Consider the following 26724-nt stretch of genomic DNA (forward strand, 5'->3'; position numbering starts at 1 on the left):
GTTGTGGTGAAGTCATCCTTCTGGTGACTATCCTCTTACAGCCAGTGTTTTATACCGACATGTCCATACGGTAAGGTAAAATGATTGGGAAGTCGCACTCGCTTCTGGTACACGATTTGATCGACTTTTTCCAAGGGTCGACTGACGATGTGGTGAGTGGGTAAACGTACAATCTTGTTGGTTTGATAGGTGATCACTTTAAAGTGTTCATGTTCTCTAGACTGCAAGGCTTCTTTCAGTTGACCACACGACTGGTACGATAATTCAGAGTCAGTCCTTTCACTTTACACGTTGTGTGCACTTCTCCTTGTTTGTCCCGGTATTCGTAGCCGTAATTTTTGGGACCGCCACTGACGAAACTTAGAATCTTGTCGTCGGGGTGCTCGTCTGTCCAGGCTCCTAAACGGTCTCCTTCGATGTCAGGGTGCTGTTGACTCGGGTGATCGATGTAAATGCAACTGTCCGTGTCAAAGTACAGGACACGTTCCCTTAACAGTTCTAAAGCTTCGTACACTTTTAAGCGAGCATGAGCTGTCACGTAAGCCGCAATGATGACATTTCCAAAGGGGTCGTCTTGTACAAAGTCCAGATCTTATTCGTAATTGACCAAGATCAAATTCTCACGAACGACGTCTACGTGTTTCATGAATTTGGTTCTGTCGTGAATCATCTGGAAATAGCGGGAAGGTTGGGTCAAATATTCCGTCTTTGGTAAACACGGTCGTTGTGCCATTTTGCCCCACAAACAATTTAACATCACTTTGGCAAACGAACGCCTGCCTTCGTTTTTCTCGATGTGATCTAAAGTGATGCTTTCTTGTGCCCAGTATTTCTCTTTGAATGTCTTTTGGTCTTCGGGAGTGTGACACCAGGACGGATAGCCGCTGGCTTCTTGTTTCAGTTTCAAAAAGGCATCCACGTAGTCGGCGAAAATGCCTTTCTGCGTGGGGTCACCCTTGTGGTATTGTTGTGTCTTGGGAAAGTGGCAAATTTCGTACACTTCTAACAGTTGGTATCCCATGTCCATAGCTTTGAACAATTCTACGCTGACCCAGGTTCCCGTCAAGGCCCGTTCTTCCTGGGTGTGCTGACAAGTCTGGTCTTGGTTGCACGTTTCGGCACAAGTACGGCACAAGGGAAACATCAGTTTGCCTTGACAATGGTGAGGTAAGACGGGATGGTATAGGTTCGTGGGAGGCAAAACTTTACACTTGATCAAGCCTTCGTATTGTCGAATGTTTTTCAGGTCGATGTGTTCCGTTAACAATTGCGGGTGCCCTACAGGAAAGCGACAATATTTACACACGTAGGAATACAGCGAACACACGTCCAAGTATTTGATTTCTTCTCCTTTCTCTTCGTCGGCTTGGTACAGCAAACAGGTGGCATTGGTCCTTCCTCCGTACAAACTATCCCTCGGGTTCAGCGGGTCCATGAACTGGTAACTTTCAACGAGACGTTTAAACTCGGGATCGGTTTTCAAAAGGTGATCGTATTCGTGTTCCCACAGTTCCACCACTTGGTATCCTTCCTGTTCTAACTTTAGACGTCGCTGACAAGTGTCGTGGTACAAGTCTTCCATGGTTCGTTGTAAAAACTGAGTTTTAGTGCCTGGGTCAGGGTAACAGACGACGCATCCGTGAAATAAGCAACCGTTAAACTCGTACACGATCTTGGGGTTTTCTAAGTCCCAGCCATCGACCGAATGCGTTCCGATGGTCTTTTCGCCCCCTCCATTGTGGGCATGCTGAATCCACTTGTCTTCCTTGTCGCACAAGTAATGTAACCAGCGTAGGGCTTTGACCGAGTATTGACTTTTGACATAGTTAGTCGTTTGAGGACTGATGACAGCCACGGTGTTTTCAGGCATGAATCGTTGCCGGTACACTAAGGAATACGCTTTGGCAATGGTGCAAGCTTCTTTGAAAGGATCGACCCCTCCGTGTTCCATGAACAGTTCTCGAAATTTTCCACAGCAACGTCGTAAAATGTCCACGTTGGAACGACAATACTTTAGCATTTCTTCCTGAAAGTCGAAAGGGTCTGAGGCGTGAGCCTGGTACCAAGCGTAGAAAGCTTCTCGTTGTTCGGTACGCATATTGTCGGGGTCGTAGTCTTTAGCCTCAGGTAAATGAGGTAGAACGACATGTTGATTGGCTTCCGTATTGAAAAAGTGTGGAAAGTACCCTTTAGCCATTTCTGTCATTCCAAACGTTTTAGGCATTCGACTCAAAGGCATGGCCAAGTAACTCATCGAATCTTTAAACTGTACTTGTCCCACTTGCATGAAAATGATTTTGGCTCCGTTCAAAGTCACTTTAGGACGTTCGGTTCCATGTTCTGTATAGTATCTCAGAAGAAACTGTCCATCGTATCCGGAGAAATTTTGAGCCATCACCGTGGCATGACGATGACAATCTCCGTAACGTTCGATGTCCTCTTGGCTCCAAGTCTTGTCGATGGGGTCTAAGACCCATCGAGCGAAATCGGCTAGCGTGTTCGGTCCTCGAAAGATTTTTTCACGCCCTCCAGGAATGTTACTGCACTGAGGGCAATAACTGAAAATAGGTTCTTGAATGCACTTCTCGCACGCTCGATGAGCCACGCAGAAATTAGGAATGTGAATGCCTGTCTCTTGCATGCATTCGAAATCGAAAAAGATGAAATTGCCTTTTTTATTCTTGTGACCGTCCTCTTTCTCTGGTTGGGGTTGGTATTTTTGCACGTAGCATTGGTGTTCCAAGTCCACGATGTGATGACAAATGTGACATTTTATCTTTCCTCGACATACGTGTGCCTTGGCATTATTGGCAAGTATGCCTTGTCCACACGTAGGGCACAATCTCAGCAGTTGCCAAGCACATTTCTTCTGTGAACCTTGCGTCGTCAAATGTTGTTGGTAACAGGCAGTCCTGACAAACGTGCGCAGACAAGTTGAACAATGCACTGGTTCTTGTTCTTCGCTCTAACAGGGTGGAGAGGCCACACATCCTGAGCATTTTGATCCACAATGCTTGTGTTGCTCTCGATTGTTATAGCCATTGTCACATTTCTCACATTAATAACTGTATCCCAGAAATGCAGTGATACTGGTAATGGTATCGAAATGGTCATCGTGATGATAAAGGTGAATGTTTTTTCCATCCTTAAAGTCTTTCCCTCGAAACAACAGAGGCCCGCGCACTTCTTGAGGGTGCACTTTCAAGGTGTAGCGTGGAACTAGGATATCTTCAAGTTTTGCAGCTCAGGAATGCCGCAGAGTGTATCTGTGGACAGACCAGCTTGTTGCAACAGGAGTCCTGCTTCTGTGGACAGATCAGCTTGTTGCAACAGGAGTTCTGCTTCGTTTTGTTGTTTGGCTCGGGCCGATTTTCGAATGTTCTCCCAGTCTCTTTTCCATTCTGCCGTGTCGTTCTTGTTGGCATAGGTTCGTCCCACCACGACAGCCCTGGCTAAACACATCTGGTCTTGAGGGTTGTGAATTTGGACGAGGCTACGCTTAATGCTGCGAAGGTCGTTCACCAATAACACCTTATTGCGTTGTCCGGTCCCTTGAGGAGGTGAAACGTGGGTCATGTCCAGTGTGGCTTTTCCATCGGTGATGTCAAACTGGTCATTGGATTGCTGTACGTGTTGAATCTTTGTCCATGACTTTGGAAGCAGTCAATTCTGCAGGGGTGCTAAACTCGATCCAAACAGGGGATTTCAAGCCGTCCTGTTGTATGGAAAGTCTCAAACGATCGTCTTCTTTGGGTTGACATTGTCGCTTGAGTGTGGTAAGCAAAGAATCCCACACCCCCGTGATGAACCCTTCTGCTTTCTTTAAGGGTACGTCGGCCTTGAAATCTTTAAACTTCAGCGTGTATTTGTAAGCCGTGGTTCTAAATTTTCTAGAGGAGCGCTTTTCCGTCTCTCGAATGGAATAGTATTTTTCAGGGTTAACTAAGGGTGGTGAACTTTGTTTAGAGGGTTTGGATTCTGGTTCACTCATGTCCTCTTCAAAATCACTGGCATGAATTTGTGCCAAGACTTCAGCCCTGGTACGAGGCGATAGATCACGTTTCTGCCTCTTACTTTCTTCTTCTTTCTTTTCATGTGAATTGGCTCGTTTCATCTTGAAAGCAAAAAGTCAAATGACTAAAGTTTAAACACCTTAGGTTACTTTGTAGTCATGGCAGACCAGCGTATATAAAGGGCATGTGTCTTGTCCTTTCACTTTCATTTCACTCTCTAACCGAGCACAACGATGGAAGAGACTACCCAAATCGAACGTTTCATCAAAGCTTTGCGATGGGTCATTAGAAAATTTTCTTCAGACCAGCCGACGGACTACTCTCCTTCTTTTCGAGATAAAAGTGAAGATACGTGCTATATCTGTCAAAAGAAAGGGCATTGGTCTTCAGAGTGTCCAGACCGTCAAAAAAGAAAAAAAGGGGTTAGAAAAGACAAAAGTCAAGATACCTGTTATCATTGTCAAGAAAAAGGACAGTGGTCTCCAGATTGCCCAAAAAAGAAACAAGAGGAGTCAGAAGAAGAGAGAGATTCTTCAGAGAAAGAAGACGAAAAGGAAGAAGAGGCGGAAGAAAGCAGACAGGTAAAGAAAAAGAAACAGGAGAAGAAAAGAAGAAGGGAAGAAAGTGAGGAGGAAGAAGAGGAAAAAGACTGTGACTGTGAAGAAATTTAAAAAACAGAGAGAGTAAATAATGAGACAGAAGTTTATGAACTTTTTAAAGTGATTTGTTGTGAATTGTGAATTGTATTGTAAATATTAATAAAAGAATAAATTAATTATAAAAGGGAAGTGTCTTTGGGTTTTTGATTTTAAAATAAGAACCTACACTCATGCACTCATATACAGACACGTACTATAGGGGTAAAATGGGCTTTTTTTTTTAGTTATTGGCAATTGAAAGATTATCTCTTTTCGAGAGACGTGGGTGGCCCTGAAAAGGGCCTTTTTTTGGTGTAGGGGTGATTTTAAGCAATCAGCTTTAAATGCCTTAAGCCTTTGCCACGGCCGAGGCCTACTTCTGATGATGATGATGATTTGGTTGAAATCACTAAGGGTGGTACGATAGGCTTAGTCACAGGGCTGGAGTGTTTAGCTCGGGAAGGTCGTATTCTCTTCGGTCGTGATAAAGAAGTCTGATACATTTGTTTCAGACTTCTTAACTCTGCTAAAATGTCTAACAGTACCGTGACCGTTTGATTTTCACACCCTTGTTTATTTGCTACTGTTACTTCTTCTTGTTGTTTTTTTCTTACCTCTTCTTCTTGCTGTTGTTGCTGTAGAAGAAAAGCTTGTTCCGCTTCCTTTGCTGTTGTATAAATTTCTCCAATTCTTCTTTCTGTCTCTGTCTAAAATTCTCCACGTGCGGTAATGAAGGAGAAGGTGGCGAAAGTTCCGGAACAAATTCTTGCGATTTAAGAAAATCCACAAAATCCCAATTTACCTCTTCTGAAAGTAAGTCCGGGATCCCTTGGGCGGTCTCCACTGCTGTTGCACCCCAATTTATCGTTTTCTGAGTTTCCGTCATGTTGAATAACTGTTGCATGAATTGACTGAGCACAGGCGCTAGCGAATCTATATAGATCACTTGACGTCACAGACTGCTCTCTTCCGATTGGATGCCGGCTGACTGAATTTTGTAACGCGTGTTTGGATTGGTCAATGAACTCAATCGTTTCAATCCTTCCTCTACCTATAAATAAGCGCAGTTCACTGCATTGATTCACCTGTTCTCGGCGACTCAACATGTGGACCGACGTTGAATCTTCCACCCTTGTATCTTCGATGATGTTCAGGACGGACATACCGATGTATGTCCGATCCAAGTGGACAGTTGTCCACAGGACAGACACCAGTCTGTGGATACGTAGAATCTATGTAGAACGTCAAGGATGTCTCAAAAGAGTCCTGATTTACGGTCCTACAGTGAGACGCAGCCTAAGGACAAGAAGAAGACCAATGCGGTGCCCCTTATGTTAATGGATACATTAACATAAAACCAAAGGCCCTTTTCAGGGCGACTCCAATCTCTCGAAAAGAGATAGACTTTCAATTGCCTATCCCATTTTTTATTTTATGTGTGTGTGTGTGTGTGTTATATCCTTCTCCCCTGTTCCATTTCCATCAGGTCTGGACCATATTAAAATAGGGTCCCGACCCTATTCCATTTCCCTTGTTAATTTCCCCTTGTCCTTATACAGACCCCCAATTTATTCCCATGTTAATTTCCCCTTGTCCCTATACAGGCTCACGATTTTTCTCCATGTTAATTCCCCTTGTCCCTATACAGGCCCAAAATTTATTCCCATGTTAATTCCCATTGTCCCTATACAGGCCCACGATTTTTCTTCATGTTAATTTTACATAGTCCCTATACAGGCCCAAGGGGTGTTTTAATGCTAATTCCCATAGTCCCCCTATCGCCCCACTTCACTACTTCTGATTTATTTAGAATATCTGAGAATTAAATCTATTTTTGAATCGGAAATTATTTCGGTATTGAAAATTTCAATGAATATGTAATTTGTCTTCACCGAGCGTATGTGGTTCTGTTACCCGGAGAAAGATCCAAATGGCCTGTCATGTGACCAAGTTAATTAGTGCGTCATAGAGGTAATTGGGACCAAGTGCTTTTTGAGGGAAAGATATCTACACTCAGAGACGAACACTATAGCCCTGTGTAGATCAGAGTTCTTTCTGTAGTCATGTTATATTCTGGACATGGCAGCAGCGCCATTTTGAAACTATACAAACCTCTATGTAACAACTTCAGAATGAATTGCTACAGTACAAAAACAATGAGTAGGACAATGACCCCAGACAGCTTCAGGTCTATATTTGAATGAGTGTCAATTTAAATTCCAGACTTGGCAGAATGGCCGCTGTAGACACCACTCTTTGCGGCGTCAAAATTCCAAAAGGGCTGGACGTTTCTGTGTCTGTACCAAGCCTCCATTATGATACCAAATATTGGGAAGACCCGCAAAAATTCGATCCAGACAGGCAAGTTCTAATACTTTTAAGACGCAGTTGTCGATCAGGACATGTAAATTATATAAATGTTTAAGACGTAATTGGTAAGAAAAGACGCAATGTCAGAAAGGACGTTTGTTTTCCAGCACTGAGCAAGCGAGACTTATGACTTAATTTTCTGCAGGTCTTGCTCTTGTACTTACTGATATGGGCAACGTTTACTTTAACTAATACATGGCATGAACAATCATGAAATGAAAAGCAAGGTGACATAGGTTTATAAGTTGTCCAACATGGTCTATATCATCGTAAGGACCACTAAATAATACAGATTGATGAAATAGGCTAATGATACTCATTTTCAAGCCCCATTGATCGTGGAAGATGTTCTTTACGTTTGACAGAAACTTTGTTATGTATAGTGATAAAAATGTATTCATTCATTTCGAAATATTTATGCAGAAAAGAAAATGATGTTACAGTTACCTGTTTTATTATTCTAATCAAAGCATGAATATTTAGCGTTCAATCCACCTCTTGGACACTTTTCCAAGTACAACAATGAAATTCGATAGGTGTATTAATCTTGGGAACAGTACATGCATTGAAAATGTATGTCAGAATAACAGTTTCCACGTTCTGCGATTGTTTATGTCTTTCTGAATCTGCTTTTTTTCTTCTTGGTTTCCTCAAATTTAATTTAACTCATTCGTTCCTTCAGCGAAGTTGTTAACGACATTTTCACAAAATTCGTTGGTGACTCTATGACAAATACTTTTTTTAAAAATCACTTAAGTAGAATTAGCTTCACTGGAATTAAAATCATTTTTATAAAAGTATTGTTTATTTGTCATGCAGCTACTTAATGGAACTGCAATTAGGATAAAAAATGTTGTATTCTTTTGGTGAACGCACGAGTCATCCAGTTCAGGATGCACTATATATCTGAGCTTTTACATTACTTTCTTTTTGAAAACTGTTCCTCGTAGGCACATGTAGTGTGCTGAAATATGCAAGGAATAAATAAACAAAAGCAAAATTAAATTAATTCAGATTTTCCCCTGAAAACAAGGGCCGAATCCAGCCCTTCACGTTTTTGCCATTTGGTGGTGGACCAAGAAATTGTATTGGAATGAGGCTAGCTTTAACGGAAACCAAGATGGCCATCGCTGCTCTTCTCCAGAACTTCCGCATTTTGACTTCCCCAGAGACAGAGGTAACCATCCTACCTATTTACCCATCTATCTGTCTCTTCTTTTTCTGTGTGTCTGTCTGTACGAATAGATCATCTGTCAGTCTGTCTCTTTATCAGTTTTTTTCCTCCTAATGCTAAATCGACTGATAAATTGTCCATTGGTTTACTTTTTAAGGTTAGTACATTGTTTATGGCGATACGTACCAAGTTTCATAAACAGAATCTTTATGGAAAAGAAAAATTGCAAAATCCTATTTAAGCCAATCGCTTCTTTGCGCCATCGCCCAAAACGCAATGACTATTCGACTTCGAGGCATGCAACTGTACAAATTTCAATACACGCATGGGCCTAAGCATAGGATTTTACGGAAACAGCTAGGCAATTTAATTCCGAATAGCTTAAGCGGCGATGAAGTCGACTTTCATCAGTGTGGAGTCGCCGAATAGGAATCACGTGTTTAGCCTGGTGCACATATGGAACATTACCTATGACACCATGGACTGCAAAAAACAGTTCCCTAGACCACGCCCTAGTTTATCTCAAAACGCCATGTGGCAACAAAAATTGAAATCGGCCAATCTCTTTCTGACGTTGTTTTTGTTTTCACATCATATTTCAAGGGATTCTTAAAAGTAGCGGATAATTAGGAAATTTCAGGATTTTAGCCAGCAACTCAAGCGTTGTTCATGTTGACTGCAACATAATCTCTTATATATATATATATATATATATATATATATATATATATATATATGGCTTGGCAACATCGAAAGAGAAAGTAAATCAGTGGACGGCGAACACCTCGTGTATTATACATTCAGTCCATAGGTATTAGAGCATGTGAGCTGAATGCATTTATTTGATTTCATTATGTGCCAACACTTGCAAGTAGATCATTTTACAGCGTTCATGACAATTTGTTTAACATTGCAGAGATTTAAAGGTTATATGATAATCAATCATAAATACTTGGTGCAATTTATTCAACAAGTTGGACAGTTTGTGCTGAGGTAGAGTGGAATTGTGCTAATAATGAGAATTTTATGTAAAAGTTAACACAACCTATGTACCTTGACTACATATCGTATCTTGACCTTTGTATCCTGATATATTTTTATCATGATATCAATGAGGGTCCTACAACTTTACGTAAAATAAAGCTAAAATCTACACAAAAGCCAAATACAGTGTTTCATACAGTACCAAGCCCAGCTGCATAACTGCCTGCTCTCCCACTCTGCTCTTGTTTTAGTAGGGGTCAGAGATAAGTGATTTTAATTAATTTAATTGTGGCTTATCCAAGGGCATGAACTGATCCAGGCTCAGTTAGCCATGGGAAGATAAACAGCAGAACCGAACCTGTTGACATTCTCTGGTATGCTGAGATTAATGTTCTGGCCAATTGTCACTACTAACAGCTAGAATCTGATACAGGCACTGAGAGTGAAATCATACTGATAACACCTCCCTTCTTCAGAGGAAACTTTATGTTTTCGATATAATATTTTTGTAAAATTAATTTGCTGGCTTGGTACATCAACACAATTATAAAATTTGCATCAAGCTTATGTTACTACTAAAATGCATAAATCTTAGAGTCACTACTATTAACTTATGTAAAAGAATCTTGAATTCCATCGGTGACCATCCAGAATAGTGGACAACCAGCAAATTGGTTATCGTCTATATCCGCATAAATTCTTTATGATTCCAAAAATAGAACGCACTGAAGTTCGAATAATCCAGGAATTCCGAGCTGTTCCAGTAGGTTTCTCAGCACCTTTGAAGTGTACTAAGCACGCCAGTATCTTTTGTCATTGAATTCCTACATACCTCAGTTACATACGCGATAGTCCATCTGCATTCCCATGTTGTTTGCTGCTCCTGTGCTTTATAATGAAGTTGTAAGTAGTGCCAAACACCATTTAAGTAGTCGCTGATTCTTTCTTTGCTTTTGATTTAACCATGTCAGTGAATTGTGGTCAGTCACGATTTCAAATGTTGTCCCTGACAGGCAATACCTTAACGAATCAATCACCCACACGATCGCAAGACGTTCCTTCTCGATAGATGCTTATTTCTATTCTCGCGGAAGAACTTTCCTGCTACGATAGTCCACCGCACGTTCTTCACAGTCCACAGTCTGGCTTAGAACATCCTGAAATTCGTTGCCAAGATTTCTAATATCCTCTCGTTGCTCCTTTGTAAAGTTTATACCCAGCTTAATGCCAGCGTCACCTTCACCTGCTCTTGGAGGAAAATCAATATCCACATAATCGTTCTCGTCTTCCTGCCTCGCCAGCGACACATCACGCTTGTATAAACGCAGTAATTTAACACGATAGGTTTCCGTACCGCACCTACCGGTTACAGATACCTGGTAGTTAACATCGTTTACCTTTCGGACCACACGATAAGGTCCCTACCATTGTGCCTTCATCTTGGACAAACTGGATGGCAAGAGAATAAGGAGTTATCCCCTGGACTAAATTCTTTTGTTTTCTTGTGACGATCAGACAACGCCTTGATTTTCCTTTGGCGAGTCAACTGTTTATCTTCGAGAAGAGTTCTGATGTTCGCCAGCTTTTCATGCATATTCACAATATGCTCCACAGCTGACTTCTCCAATAAACAAGCCTCGAACATTCGGCATTGACCCTAAACTCGGCCAACCATGCAACACCACTGGGTCTTTTTCAAAGGGTGCGAATGCAGTTCTCATGTGGGACTTCGCGGCATGCAAACAACAAATATGGTAACATCTCATCCCATTTATTTTTGTTGTCTCTACAGATTTTCCGCAACTTCAACGTCCCGTTGAAACATTCTACTTTTCCATTCGCTCGTGGGTGATATGGCGTTGTAGCAATTCCACGGATACCAGATAGCTCATACAACTGTTTCAATAAGCTGCTAGTGAAGTTGGTCCCTTTGTCTATTAATATCACCCTTGGAAAACGAAAACGGCTGAACAACTCAATCAGTGCTCTATCTACACTCGTCGCCTCCATATCCTTCGGAGGAAAAGCTTAAGGATATCTCGTTGCATAATCAACCACTGTCAGAATGTATTTGTATCCAGACTTAGTTCTACATAAATGTCCTACCATAGCCATTGCAATTTTTGAGAACAGTTCTGTCAGCACAGGTGGGCAAACCATTGGTGCTTTCCCACCTGCGCCCGTTTTGCTGTCATCTGACATTCATGACACGATGTACAATATCTTTTTATACCTAAAAACATTACAGGCCAAAATAACAATTGGAGAATCCATTCTTTTGTTTTTTTATACTCAAGTGACCTGCAAAAGGTCGATCGTGTGCCAGCTTCATTACCATTTTTCGTAATCCTGCTGGTACAACAATTGTATCCCCTCCACGCGAACCATCACCAGATTTCCATTTCCGCCGCAAAATATAATTCTCCCAGAAGAATGCCATTGATTCCTCCTCAGCCTCTTCACGAGTAGCAAGGACTTATTTCTAATACTTTGCAGTGAAATATCTGCAGTCTGTAGTTTCGACAACATGTTCTCATTCATTGCTTAAAGTTTGTCAACTTAACAAAATTCCTCACGAAGACAAATAATTGGGTCATGAGCATTCAAGAAACGCTTTATGTGTTGATCAATCCTGGCCATCAGACCACGATACGTCTCGGTGCTTTCCTTCTTCATGCTCAACAACGCAGTGAAATGTTCCTTTGGTCTCTTTCCAAAGCAATCAATCAGTCCTTTCCTGAGTTCCATCTAATCGCCACAAGATTGAGTTGCAACATTCTAGCCTCACCTGTCAAAAGAGTTCTTAGCTGTAATACTTTCAACTCGTCAGACCACTTAGCATGTTTTGCAATTGATTCAAACTCTGCTAGCAAAGTCACAATATCTTCTTCGTTCATGGTCATATGCCTGAAGCTTTACCTTAAATGGCATTAAAAATGTTTTTCCGTCGCGTTTTCTTGATGTTTTACTCTTTCTAACTCAATTTCCAAACGCTTCATTTCTAATCTTAATGTTTCTCTTTCCATTTTCCATTGTCGACGGTTCTAAGGAAAACTGAAAGAAACAAGGAGGGAGTGGAAAGCGAAAGGACAGAGTGGACTGATATTTTGAGCATACACCCTAATGCTGAGTCTTTGGCCAGCCTGGTGGGGGATGCCATTGGGACTCAACCCCAAACAAAGATACGGCGAACATTACTAACTGTTACCGTTACAACTTGGGAAAAGAATGAAGCTGCAACTTCTCGCTGTCTCTGCCTCTGGAGTTACAGGTGTGTTGTTTGGAACAACAAGTGGCGACTGTTGATTAGTTTCGACAGTTTTGCCCCATCCTTGCGTCTTCTGTTTTGGTCGAGAATTTCAACACTTTGGGGGAGTTTCCATCTAATTCTATGCAGCCCATTGGGCATAATTCTCCGCGTGTCGAAGCATAGCCTCAGTGCCTGTAAATCTGGGTGCATTGATTTTTAATTTACCTGAGCGAGCCGTGCCGTTTAGCCGCACCTCAATTGTATGACTTATCGGCTGCCAACTGTTCCATCCTGCCGTCTAGCTCTAGATCTATACAATGCAATGGTGAAAGATTTCACGGCCTCCGCTAGCTGTCACACAACTGACGAATGGATGGTTGGAATGCAACTTATGGAGAATATAGAGAGAACACGCACACAAATAAGATGATTTAATTAGATAATTACGATGAGTAAAAATATATTGCACAATAGTAACAAAACAACTGCATTAACCTGTTCTTAAGTATTGTCTATTCTTAAAGTTCTTACAAGCTTCTTTCTATTCACTGGTACTTCTGCATTGAATTATTTCCACTGATTATGTATTCCCTCCAATGGCTTCTTCACTGCATAGGTAGCCCTTTAATGGCTCCTTCATTGTGTATGTGTCCCTTACCGTGGCTTGTCCACTGTTTATTAAATTATAGGGTAATTCCTGCGACTGGGGCTCCCATGTCCCGATGTTCTTGGAACGTCCTGAGTTTGTCCTCCCTTGTGGCAGGATTACCTGGCTAACACAACTCCCTTCCTTCGGCAGTCTCTTAACTGGTCCTAAGTAAGCGGTTCATGTGCATGGGGATCCTGTGTTCCGACGTTCTTAGGACGTCCCGGGTTGCCCGCCCTTGTAGCAAGATTCCCTGGCTAGCGCAATTTTCCGTTAGCAGTCTCAACCCGGCTCATCTCTTCAGGGTTGGAAGCGGCTACAAGTCTCTTTGAGTCGTATATTATAGGGTTAATGTGTATATTACATTGAGGGATTTGCATACAGTACCCTTCTGTATTTTATTCCAGTGCTTTTGCTTAATTTCACGTCTACTATTACTTTTATCTCTGTACACTATATGAAAGCAAACCTAATATTTTGTGAATGAAAGACAAAGTAAATATGAAATATTTACGTTGTAGCTGACCTATACAAGTAGATTAGAACATGAAAGCATAGTATATTCAATGTACTAGCGTTGCATAACGGAATATGAATTACAATCAATACATTTGATAAACATAATGGTCTGTAGGTTGTAACAATGACTTATAATAATAAATACTAAAGTAGTGAAAGCAATGTACTAGAATGAGTTGCAATGAATAAAATAGAATCCTCAGAATACTACTCCTGTTCTCTCTCTCTCTCTCTCTCTCTCTCTCTCTCTCTCTCTCTCTCTCTCTCTCTCTCTCTCTCTATATATATATATATATATATATATATATATATATATATATATATATATATATATATATAACAAAGAAATCCAGGTTTTAGCTCCTGCCCATAGTAATTGCACGTGTGCCTGCCAAATTTTTAACATCGCATACGGTCGCTTTATGCAGACCCATTAAAGGTATCATGAAGTGCACGAGCTTCTCGCCTGGTGAGAAGTATTACGCCACTTTCACGATCATAATACTTAAATGAGTTTGTGTTTTACAATGAACTTTGGATAACGCATTTTTATCACAGTCGACTACAAATGATATATTTTCAGGTCTATATAATATACTGATAATCTAAACTTGCTTAATGCATAACTAAAAGAAAGGAATACTTTTAAGTCAGTTTGTGACACTAGCCTTGATTTGGTACGACTGGAAGCTTGCTTACGCTTAACCTCACTCAAGCTATATCACACCCTGACCCTGACCCTGACCCTGCGAGTCACATAGATCGTCTCTGTTTTCGTTGGCAAGATACAGATAAAACGGAGGCAGGCAGCCCAAGAACTGCCCCCCCCCCCCATCTCTGCGCAGCAAGTATTGCATTATAAATCATCTCAGACTTACCCTCTAAGATGTGATGGCCTAAGACGAGGGGATATAGGATCGGTTGCTATGCAAACGAAAACCAGACGCGATCCCAATTCTATACACATAGGCAGTCTACTAATCAGTTTTGGAAGCAGTTGTATTGAGCTGATAGGAAACAAGTTTTTCTGCCCCCAAGCTTCAGTTCTTTCGTAGTTGAATCGTGTCCAAGACGACCGCAGACAACTATCCGGTATCTTGTCTCAGTGGGGCTTCAGATCTTGTTCGCAACCGCGTCCCGTTTCGTCCTCTCCATTCCGACGGAAGTACCGTCCGACTCGGTAATTGACACTCTTGCAGCATGAGATGAGGGCAGTTATTGAGAAGCGGGCGGTGGAGTTTGTTCGGAAACCACAATCATCAGAGTTTTACTCCATGTTTATTTTTTCTTGCCAGGAAGGTAAATGGCAAGCTCAGAACAATCATCGACCTCAGTCATCTAAACCACCTCAAACTTCCACCGAAATTCAAGATGCAGGCGGCAAGGTCAATCCACCTCTCCATCCGTCCGAATGAATTCTCCATGAGCTTCGAGTTGACAGGTGTATATTCTCTCAATGACATCCGTCCGTCCTCACGAAAAGTACCGCGGTTTGCATACAGAGAAAACTGGTATACATTTGGCGCCCTCCCTTACGGTTCGGACTCTAACGAAACCACTCAGCTTTGGAGTCTCCCTGTTTAGTAAGACTTCGTCTACTTCCAAGGCGACGTATTTGGGTATCCAAAAGACCCAGGTATCCACATCAATCTCTTGAAGAGGAAAGCTATTATCATGGCCTTTCAGTTTTGTAGCGACACTCTTCAGAAAAAGATCGTGATATTGATGTACCGCCTACAGATTCACTCCTAACTCTGCATTTTGGTCTGTACACATTGCAACAGAGACATCCAGGTCAGACGAATTCCAGACAGACTCATTGTCTTTGCCGATTCTCTGTCCAGGAAGGGACATATTCACAATACAGGATGGCCCTTCCATCCACAGGTCTTTCAAACGATTTCCCTGCTATGGGGGCGTCCGATGGTCAATCTTTTCTCAAGCAGATGCAAGCATAAACTACCGTTCTTCGTTTACCTAGTACCGTTTCCAGAGCCTTGGTCAGTCGACACTCTTTATATATTTTGGGAGGGTCTGTGACCCTTTCCAATGACCTTAGTTCCAACGATTAGATAGGAGGTGAGGGGTCAGAACTGAAATTTATTTTGATTACCCCTCTCCGCTGGAACAAATCTTGGATGAACGATCTTCTCGATCTAGCAGTTGATATACCCGGAGAGATCCCGGACAGGCCAGATCATCTCAGACAGTCCCGGACTCACGTGTTCCATCCTTGCCGGACCGTCGTCACCTTCACACCTTGCTCTTGTCAGGAGAGCCTTACAGCACAAACAATTCAACATATCAGTCTTCGAAAGAATTACACGAGGTAGAAGGCCATCTTCTATAAAGGTCTACGAGAAGTGGCGCGTTTTCAGGGACTGCTGTAAAGTCAATACGTGGTCCCTTTGAGGGCCTCTGCCCCACAAGTAAAAAACTTTCTCTAGCTGATAGAGGAGAAAACGTTGGCAGCGATTATTCTTACGGGCTACCGCACTATTTTGTTTTTATGACAAAGCAGATCTTGATAATAGCAAAAACATATCCGACTTGTTGACTAAATTTGATTTGTAAATCATTCACTTTTTCCGAAGTGGAATCTTTCCTGGGATCTGCCTTGGATAGATTTAAAAACAAATGCGAGCCTTTTGCCAGAACTTCGCTGAAACTTATTTCCTACAAAACCTATTTCCCAATAGCGTTAGCTTGGGCATGCAGAATCAGCGAATTCATGCCCTCTCAATTGATCCAGGTTTTCTTCAGTTTTGATCAGATGGTTCGACGGTCCTTATGACGCAACCTGGTTTCGTCGCCAAGAATAGGTTGTGGTCAGTGGGCAATCAGAAAAAGAAAATTCACACGACCTCTCTCCTGTATTGGGGGCCCTAATGGGCCGAGTGGTCTAAAGCGCTCTCCGTTACGGATCACTGCCATCTCACATCTGTCTGCGTGGGTTCGAGTCTCCGATTCGGCCAATGTGGGTATGTGAGAAAGCTTGCCAGTAGCTTCTCTTGGGTCGGTGGTTCTTTCCGGGGTTTTCCCGGGTTCTTCCTCCACCATTAATACTGATCGCCATGTATAGCCTATCTTGTGCTGAAAAATGGCGTTCAACCTAACAACAACAACAACAATCTCCTGTATTGACACAACCCAAGAGGCCGTCAAACAGGATCCGGTAAGTGCGCTCGTTTATTTTCTGAAGTAAACTGAGCTAGTTCGACCTCTCAGTTAAAACTGGACTAGAGGACACAACCCTTCAAGCCACCTCATTGTGGATGAACTAGCTAAAACGCTAGGTATACTCTGACATATCGCCGGAACATCGTTAATATATCTGCCTATGCAAAAAGTGCAATCTCAGCAAGAATTGGCTATGGCTGTAATGTCACTTTCAAAGATATCGTCGAGGCCAACGATTGGCATGCACAATTAACTCGTGTTTTTAAATACGAGACTTTATTCCACAGTGACAGTCCCTGGATCTGGCAGTCCCTTTTTCAGTCGCACAAGCGGATACCAGACCCAATTAACACCAGCACTACTTCTGGATGGGTACCCTACGCTGCTTTCGTTGGATTCGCCCAGTAATGTTACGTGGTAAGTAGATCTCGTTATTTCTTCTTCCGAGACCTAAACCATGCCGCCCCCGATCGTGATGTTCGCAAGTTAGGAGAGTGGGTTAACCTTCATATGTGGAATCCAATCTTCTTCCTCAAAGATTACCCGAAGTATAGGTAGGATGCTGAATATTTCCTGCACCTATTACCTATTCCCATAACTTAAATGTGAACGGGGAATATATTCGACGGAGGAAAGAAAATGTTTTAGCAAATAATGTTCCTCCTAGAATATTTACTTAACGCATTACTTTAATACCCTTCCATCCTCTCCACAATGCAAACATTCCGCTACACGACGTTTCCGGCAGCTTAAAACTAGCGCCACCCGTGGGCAGCAAGGGAAGTTAATGGGAACGAGTTGTTGCACTTTTTCTATATAATATTGACAGAAAAGACAATTAGTTTGTCTTTTGGGTCGGCTTGATTCGGAAGGTAGTGTGGCTTATATTCCTATATAAGTTATCGGCTCGTTTCTTTCCTATGAACGTTTCAAGCTAAAGTCCAGGAAGTGACAATGACCAAGCAGAGCTAGCAGTTTTTTTAATGGATGCACATCTGAAGTAAGGCCAATCTGTATACTCTATAGTCCAAATTACCCCCCATCAAGATATACACATTTTTCTTTCAAATAGGTTGGATAAACAGCGAAGAAGGCCTGGGATATTCTTTTTTCTTTGAAATTTAAACCCTTTGCAAAGTACGAAACTGTAGAGCGCAACGTAATGTATAGAATGTCGCTGCTGAACTACCTTGCAGAATACTGCCAGTTTTTATCGTACGATTTCATCTTAGTGAGTTTCATATTTCGCACAAGCTGAGATTTTGAGAGAAAAGATTTTGGCAGGTTTTCTTCAGTGGTTTTACTGGCTGTTTAGAAAACACTTTGTATATCTTATGCATTGTTAAAAGAACCTTTAATTCCCTTTGTTTTTGGTTTATCATGGATGGGTGTAATTTGAGTTATAGAGCATACAGCTTGACTTTACTTCAGATGTGCACCTATATAAAAAAAAATCTGCCTTCTCCGCTTTGTCATTTTCATTTCCAGGACATCAGAAGTAAATTGTAAAAAAACGAAACAGCTGATAACTTTTTTTTAATACTTTGTATATATTTTGTAATTCATTATTGCACTTCAGGAGCTGTTATTCTCCATTCTGGCGAATTTAGTTTACCCTAATTTAAATAACTCCTAAAGATAGTGTTTTTTATGCTAAGTCAGGCTGGGTATTTTTAACACATGGGGGCAGCCATTTTGGTTAACTTTGTGTACATTTTCCACAAGTAAAGTATCCTTAGAAATTTCAGCCAGAGTACATGAAAGAACACAGAGGCATGCCAACATTTTTTCCACTGTAAGCCAGCCTCTTATCTGACTGGCGACTCTAAATGCAGTTTATTTGTTTCCGTTTGTTTAGGAAACAATTAGCATTATACAAACTTTACCATACTAGTACATATCTGGCATTTTTAGGCTTGCATGCTTGTCCTTGAAACTGCCATTCAGATTGAAAACCCAACAGTGAAGCAGCAGTAACAATAGAAATGATTATATTACAGTAATCGGCAATAAAGGGATTAGTATGTTTTTTAAAAATGGTTTTTGCTATAATTATTATTATTATTATTATTATTATTATTATTATTATTATTTCAGATCCCGCCTAAGATTGACAAAAGGAGAGGAACAACTAGACCCCTGAATGGCATGTATTTGAGACTGGAGGCATTGTAAAAGCAAATCATATCTACATTTAGTGTTCAGACAAGCTCAATGCACAAAAAATGATCATGACTGTACACTATATTGTAATCATATATCATATATGTGTACAAATTCGTACTTTCAGCCGTCTGTAAACGACAACAACCTCAGTGAAAATTCTCTTAACAACATCACAAGAAAAAGGAAATCCGTTGTCTGCTGACACGTCGTGTTTTATACACTCTTTCCCTAGGTTTTACAACATGTCAGCAAAATGCGTTTATTTAATTTGATACATTTTTGGAAATATACAAGCAGATTTTTTTAAAGCTTTCATACTATTTGTACTTTAAAATTTGTGAAGGTTTTTTATATTTTTTTTCAAGTTGTATTATTTAATTTAAACACTGGCGAGAAGGTGATAAAGCATCACAAAAATAATAAGAAAGTCAAACTAATAAGAAATTTACTTAGAGATTAAGCCATTGTATGTTTGGTTACTATGCGATATGTCAGTGAGAGTACACTGATCTAAAGTTAAAGTCCAGAAAGGGCCATATATACATCTAACAAAATATATCAAATAATGTAAAACTCAATGAGGGCCTGAAAATCATTATATTTTACAGCTTGTGACCACACCAAAATCAGTTAAAATCCACATTTATATAATTTTAAGGCATTTCCAAGACACGTACCTGCTTTTTGTAAATAATATTTATTTAAAGCTCTTTTACAATGCATCAAAATGCTGATGTACCATCACGAAAAAAACACACGATATACATATGTCAGGTTGCTCTCAAAATTAGCGAGAAGTTACTATCATTCCAGCTCTACTACAAATCAAAGGGGAAAAATTTCACAAGTTTATACAGGTTAGTTATATATGAATTGAAGGTTTTGTTCTCATTTGGTACCCAAAACATTACCATGTCATTTTTGTTGAGAAGTTTTCTTGTTGTTGTTGTTCATTGAATGCAGTATAAAACCCCGTGCTTAAACTCTCAAATTTTGCAAGATCCAAAAGAACGAAGTCAATTCAAGGACACAGCTCCATCAAATTTGCTCTTACTGGGAGACGGTAACTTGCGTTATTTCCATTTCAACAAAATCAATGTACGATTTCTTGCCATGATAGGCTGATTTAATAACCGACAGAATGATGGATACGATGAATATAAAATCCCACTTCACCCTTTTTCAGCAAATAAGTGACAATAATTATATTTTCTTTTGTGTGTTTTATTTTTGTTTTAAATATATGAATACCTAGATTTTATTTTAAAATCATTTTTTCCATAACCGGACAATGTTTGTACCCGCTTTTTGTATTCTGATGTGTATATTGTTATCTACCTTGCTGCGTATCACTATTGATTGCCGTGTGTACCTTTAATTGAGTTCTCAATTAGCACCGACATTTTTTGTTTGTTTTATATAACCTACTCTGTAATGAGTACAGAACAAAACATTTTTATATTAATTTCATATTGTATGCTTTGATAACATAATGATACTGTACTGTTGGGCTAAAGTTGCATATGCATCCTATTTTATCATTATTATTATTTTTATTACTCGGTCAATTTTTGTTGAAGAAGATATCAGCCAAGTATGATTCAGCCATTCTGACATGTATGGGGTTGATAAACACGAGCGGTATTCGAAATGTTATGAATATTAGAACGCTGAACAAAATGTTCTGTATTTGTCAGCAGTACATCAGTGTATTCACTAAAAGTACTCCCGGGTATACTTCATAACGGCATTCAAGCCAAAATTACTTGGAACTAAATCAGAGCTGTATCAAGGATGTGGCAAAGTTTTAATGCTGTGCTCCTCAGGAAGTCACGAGGGTGGATTTCTGTGCAACTTTGTTACCAATAGACTATATGGATATATCGTGTATCTGTGTGCGGACGAGTGGTTCGGCAGTGTTACGCAACTTTGGCAACACTTTGGAGGCATGCAAATGTCGAGTAATATAAGCGGATGCAGCTACAAGTACTTGAATGACCGGAGCGTTTGTATCGAAAAGTAATGCATACAAAATTCTATTGATAGGCCAGCTTTTGATCTTACGTCGTGTTCAGAAATGGAAAGCCATGTTTCATCACAAGTGAAAATCTGTCAAAAGGTTTCTGGTCACTCTGTTCACATTTCGTCAGTCATGTGATGTGGTGTGATTTTGATTTTAAACGTAGCTTTAACAATTTTCAGTCATATCGCTACGATGTCTGCAATGTGGCAGTTTATAGTGATGTCTATTACTGGGGCATCATGCCGCAGACATGTAGCATGATCTCCCACCCAGTCACATTATCTTGACACCAGGCCGACCAGTCCAAACACTAACCTCTTAATGCTGAATGCCGAGCGAGGCAGCTGTTAGTACCATTTTTGTAAGTCTCTGGTATGACTCAGCCAGGGATCGAACCCACGACCTCCCGCATCCGAGGCGGACGCTCTAACCACTAGGCCATTGGAGCGGTTACATTTCGTCATTAACTGTTTGTCTTTTCTTGATTGGCCATCAATAATGTGACCGCACTTGCTCAGACCTTTCTGAGCTTTAAATGGTTCTTCAGTATATTAAAAACAGCTGATAACAGAAATATCTTCCTTCCGTATTTCGGGCATCTGCATCAGTTTTCCTCTTCACTTCAGCCATTTCCCGCTTGCCAATCGCAGTCAACGGTCATCCAGAACGTAGGTCACTTTCCATGGATTTGCTACCATCCTTGCCGAGTGGTCTAAAGCGCTCCCCGTTCCGGATCACTGCCATCTCACCTTTCTCTGCGTGGGTTCGAGTCCAAGGCTCGGCTAGCGTGGGTACGTGGGAAAGCCTGCCTGTAGCTTCTCGTGGGTCGGTGGTTCTTCCCTGGGTTTTCCAGGGTTCTTCCTCCACCAGTTATACTGCCGCCATGAATAGCCTATCTTGTGCTGAAAAATGGCGTTAAACCCTACAACAACAACAACAACAACTAAAAAGCTACCATCCTTATACCATGTTACCACAAGTACAGGATATGACAGAGAATTAAAATGTATTCAAGCCGGCCTCGATATCAACCAGAGATTACTCTAAAAGCACACTGACTTTACAGTATGTTTTTGTTCATTAGTCGATTTATTCTCCTTCTCTGACTATTAATGTCACTTGTCATTTACCTATGGTATTCTCACACACACATATGTGTGTGTGTGTGTGTGTGTGTGTGTGTGTGCGCGCGCGCGCGCGAGCCGGACGTGCTCCATTTGTAGCTACGGCTAATTTTATAGAACTTTTCATTTTGTCCATCAGTCTGCATTAAAAGTGCTGACAAGTTAACGGAAACAAAAATGGTATAAGAAAATATTCAAACCTGTTCGAATACCTCTCATAACGTTTACATCGTTTAAGGTGAAACTTTTGACTGGTTACATATCTGGATTGGGAGAGAGTTAGGTTTTGTGGGGTGGAAAGGAAATAGTACATTTTTGAGACAAGGAGAGATTGACTGGTGTATTTACCTGTGCAAACATGCATCTAACTACGAAAAGCATGTACACATATGTGATATCGTACAATGCGCCAGTAGATTTGGATCCACAGTTTGGAGTCTGGAGCAAGTTATACACGGATGTATACTCTATGCAACAAAAATGATGGACATTTTGATGCTTTGCGGATTATTTCTTGCATATGCATGGTATTAAGTGTTAGTACATGGTATTAAGTGTTAGTACATGGTACTAAGTGTTGCTACTCATATTACGTTATATAAGCATCTGCACCACAATGTACGTATATGTATTATAGTATTCTACTATGCATTTCTTACTATTAATTCCTTTTCTTTTTACCTTCTAATTTATTACTTCATTTCCACGTTTTATCCTTTCCTCATACCAGTCAATATAGTATACTGTCTTGATACTGACTTTGCGTACGCAACTGTATGCACTGCATCTTTTATTTCCTTCAAAACTTTGTCGACACTGTTATTAACTTTCCTTGTTAACCATTGCAGTCCTTATCAGGTCATCGGTGCTGCTCAGGCGTCAACAAATGTTCTGTCCGCTATCGTGCTTTCTCTTTTATTAACGTTCATAGTATGTATAGCTTTAACATTGAGTTTGATCTTCTATTTCCGGTTTGTGAAAACATATGGTTTACTTGGGCCTGATCCGCAGTCCAGTTGTAAAATTATCAACCTCATAAATAATTCTACATTACGCGAGATGAAGCAAACTGTGGGAAAGAAAATTTTTATTTTTTTTTATTATTTCATTCTTTTTCATTACATAGATTTCCCCCGAAACAAAAAAGAAAACCTGGCATTTTCATGATAATACATACCAATGAAATTAGAGGAGTTACGAGTTTTGAAAAATGCTACATTAATCATCTCTTCAATATAGACTTATGGTTAGTTAATATCACGAATGACGTCACTGAGAAAATTATGGATTTTAACTTCTTCACTACTGGACATGCAGTTCTAGCCAATTCAAACGTCCGACTTTTGAATACAGGTCGTATGAGGTTACACAGTTGATTCTACTTTCCCTTAGAATCTTGTGGGAAAAATACATTGTTACACGCAAGGGTTCCTCTACCGAATGAATCAACCACCTGCAAGAGCATTGCTTGAAGTCCGTTGGGTCACCCTGTTTCCAAGGATCTCAAGAAAACAGTGGTTGTCAGTCATGATGTTCTTCAACGCGCAAATACTCCAGGTTATTGTTCTCTAATCTTCTAATGAACACCCATCAAGAAATTATTTTCTTCAAACAGTTGCAACTTTTCACCTAATGGTCATTTGGAACTATCTTTCTATTTCCAGCAATGTTAGATATCCAACAATAAAATGCGCTTTTTTTCATGAACGTCCTCGGAATTTTCGGGGTGGGTGGGTGACGCAAAATGACATCTCCTACACCATTTATCCTTAAACTGTCATTCTTCTTGTGTAGTAAATAATCTCGTCACTGCAAACTAGTTCACTTCAGTTAAAGAAATTTAAACTCAAAATGAGAAAGCAATGAATTCATGTGAATTTTAATCACATTCTGCCTACGTTAATGGGCCAGTCTCTGCGTCATTTCATGCCATTCTTCAGTTGACATGGATTGATGGAAAGAACCGTGTTTGTTGAGGCTGACTCTCATACTTTATTTTACAGTGTACTCCGCGTGTTGAGCTGGGAAATGATTTAGTGAACCAATATGACGACCGGATAAATTATAGAAAGAGTTGCCATATTTAGAATTAAATTAAAATAATCAGTTTCTCTAATCCCAGCATGTGATGCTACTAGCATTTGCGACGTATTAATAAATCGTCATATGGGAACATTTAGTCGCATCCACTGACTGAACTAATCGAATTGAATACCATACTAGTTTGATATGACTGGTGAAGCACATATTCTGGTTGGATTAGTCGGGTTTAGTCTCATTACTATGTTATTTTCAGTCAGTGGCTATTGCAACATAAGGAAGGGTATGTACATGTAATGATGTAACATCCCTTGGGAGTGTTTTCTGGCTCTTGGATTCTTGTGATATAAATTTATATAGGCTTTGTAGTATATAGTACACACACACACACACACACTCTCTCTCTCTCTCTCTCTCTCTCTCTCTCTCTCTCTCTCTCCCACCTTTGCAAAGAGATTCGGTGATCAATGACTGCAAACATAGTTATGAGGTGTGTTCTATGACGATTACTGCCAAAGTTTATAATAACTAATGTCCTCTCCGCTAGTGGAAATTAGACTTCAATATCTCGCTTTCAATAAAAGCATGCGGGACAGAAAAATCACTTCAGCGACGACATGACAGATAATAGGTCTAGATTCAATGTAAATTTCATGCTGAAAATCTTACAAATACTGTAAATATTTTAATATAGCTTGCAATATTCCTTACCTTTCACATTACATACAACAAATTAAGGTTTTATGTCCTTGTTCGATTATTTGGTTTATTTTCATGCAGCTTTTCTATGCATACATGTTATGTGATAGTTTGCGTGTTCTTTTAAATACCAGACTGTGTGATTTTTCTCAGAAAGATCTCGTACCACCAGCTCAGATTCTGGCTATCTGCCGTCGTTCTCTACACAGGCTGATTTTTACAAGTACATCTTGCTGCGCCAGGAAAAACAACCAGTGGATTAACGTTGTAATCGATCAAAAATACACTTACTCGGCGAAGATGGAGGTATTAGGGTTGTTCAGTGTGCCCAGCTGGCTAATTGTGATTGTTATGGTCATTGCCTTATTGCTGATGTGAGTTAATATCTTTATTATGAAACTTGTATTCAAATGCATATAACATTCATCCAATTCGTGTAATATATCGATAGTTGCTTTGAGTAGCGACATATAAATCTGTATATTCTTATGCCACTTGTTTAGGCTTGAATAAACAGTAACACAAGAAAGAGTGAAAACAACAAGCTTTTAAAAATACAATAATTTATTTCCCTGGAAAAATTCTGTAAAAATGAAAAAAATATGAACTTACGGTTTTATAGAATCAAATCCAAAAATGATCCAAAAATAATCCGAGAATAAAATGTTAGTAGTCCTAATAACAAAATGTTCTTCTGATTTCACGTTCGAATCTCGATGAAGAATCCAAGATGGAAGACAATGACGTATGCTGTAATCTGTAGTGTTGAAGTCTATACAGTTCCTTGTAGAAATACAAATAATGACACTCCGGTAGTAGTGAAGGGGGGCACTTTACGGACAATGGGAATTAGCATTACAAGACCCCTTGGGGCACTTTACGGACAATGGAAATTTAACATGGAGAAAAATCGTGGGGCACTTTACGGACAAGGGGAATTAACATGGAGAAAAATCGTGGGGCACTTTACGGACAAGGGGAATTTAACATGGGAATAGAGTTTGGGCTTGTTTAGGGACAAGGGGAATTTAACATGGGATTTTTTTAAAAAAATTTTTTAAAAAAGGGGTAGGCAATTCAAAAGACTATCTCTTTTCGAGAAATATGGCTGGCCCTGAAAAGGGCCTTTGGGTTTTCTTCTTCTTCTAATTTCTTCTTTTCCTCCACCAACTTCTTATTTTATCTCCAACACTCTTTCTCTTCTTTTTTTTCTCCTTCTCTTCTTTCTTCTCTTCCTCCTCTTCTTCTTTCTTCCTCTTCTCATTTTCCTCTTCTTTTTCAATTTTTTCGTTCCATGTTCTTATTCTTATCTTTTCCTCTTCATCCTCCTTCTCCTCCTTGATCTCTTTCATGACACCACTAATCTTGTCCTTTGCTTTCCTTAAATTGTTAATTTCCATCTTTACACGATGGGGACTATAGGAATAATGGTCTTCAACGAGTCTTATTAGCATCTGTTCCATTATTCCTAAGTTGTCTAAAACGTCTTGCAAGGTTTGTAATTTGTCCATTTGGTTTGACGCCATCTTCTTTTTATTCTTTGCAGAATGGTTTGAACGACCAACACTGTGGGTTCTTATACGAAAAGCGCGAACGTGAAGGAAAACATCCCCCTAAAACATAAAATGGATCTTACCTAGATCATGACCCAACAACGCGCGGACGTGAAGGAAAACATCCCCTACTTTTTTCATATAATATAACCCTAACTGTACTCTTCACATACGCTAAGAAACCCATAATCTACTATTCACACAAACTTACTTCACCATTTACAAACACAAACACACAAACACACACTTCCACTATTAATAAAGAGTTAGTGTTTATATTCACACTACTCTACCTACACACATTGGCAAATTAATAGTTATTTCTTTTCTAGAGTATTGGTTAGC

The 26724-nt window shown here is 40.1% G+C and overlaps 1 protein-coding gene across 1 annotated transcript in view; it reads left to right on the forward strand.

Moving 5' to 3' along the window:
• LOC149787617 (cytochrome P450 3A24-like) overlaps positions 1-22741 on the forward strand; it is a 122263-nt gene extending 99522 nt beyond the window's left edge. Inside the window, exons 12-14 of the mRNA XM_089973794.1 lie at positions 6875-7012; positions 8036-8198; positions 18872-22741. Of these exons, the coding sequence (XP_089829920.1) occupies positions 6875-7012; positions 8036-8198; positions 18872-18949 (379 nt within the window). The 3' untranslated portion in view covers positions 18950-22741. The remainder of the gene's footprint in view (positions 1-6874; positions 7013-8035; positions 8199-18871) is intronic.
• Positions 22742-26724: the final 3983 nt, after the last annotated feature.

This window comes from Sinohyriopsis cumingii, chromosome 11 (assembly GCF_028554795.1).
Source record: "Sinohyriopsis cumingii isolate HCF-2022 chromosome 11, ASM2855479v2, whole genome shotgun sequence".
NCBI classification, from domain to species: Eukaryota; Metazoa; Mollusca; class Bivalvia; order Unionida; family Unionidae; genus Sinohyriopsis; species Sinohyriopsis cumingii.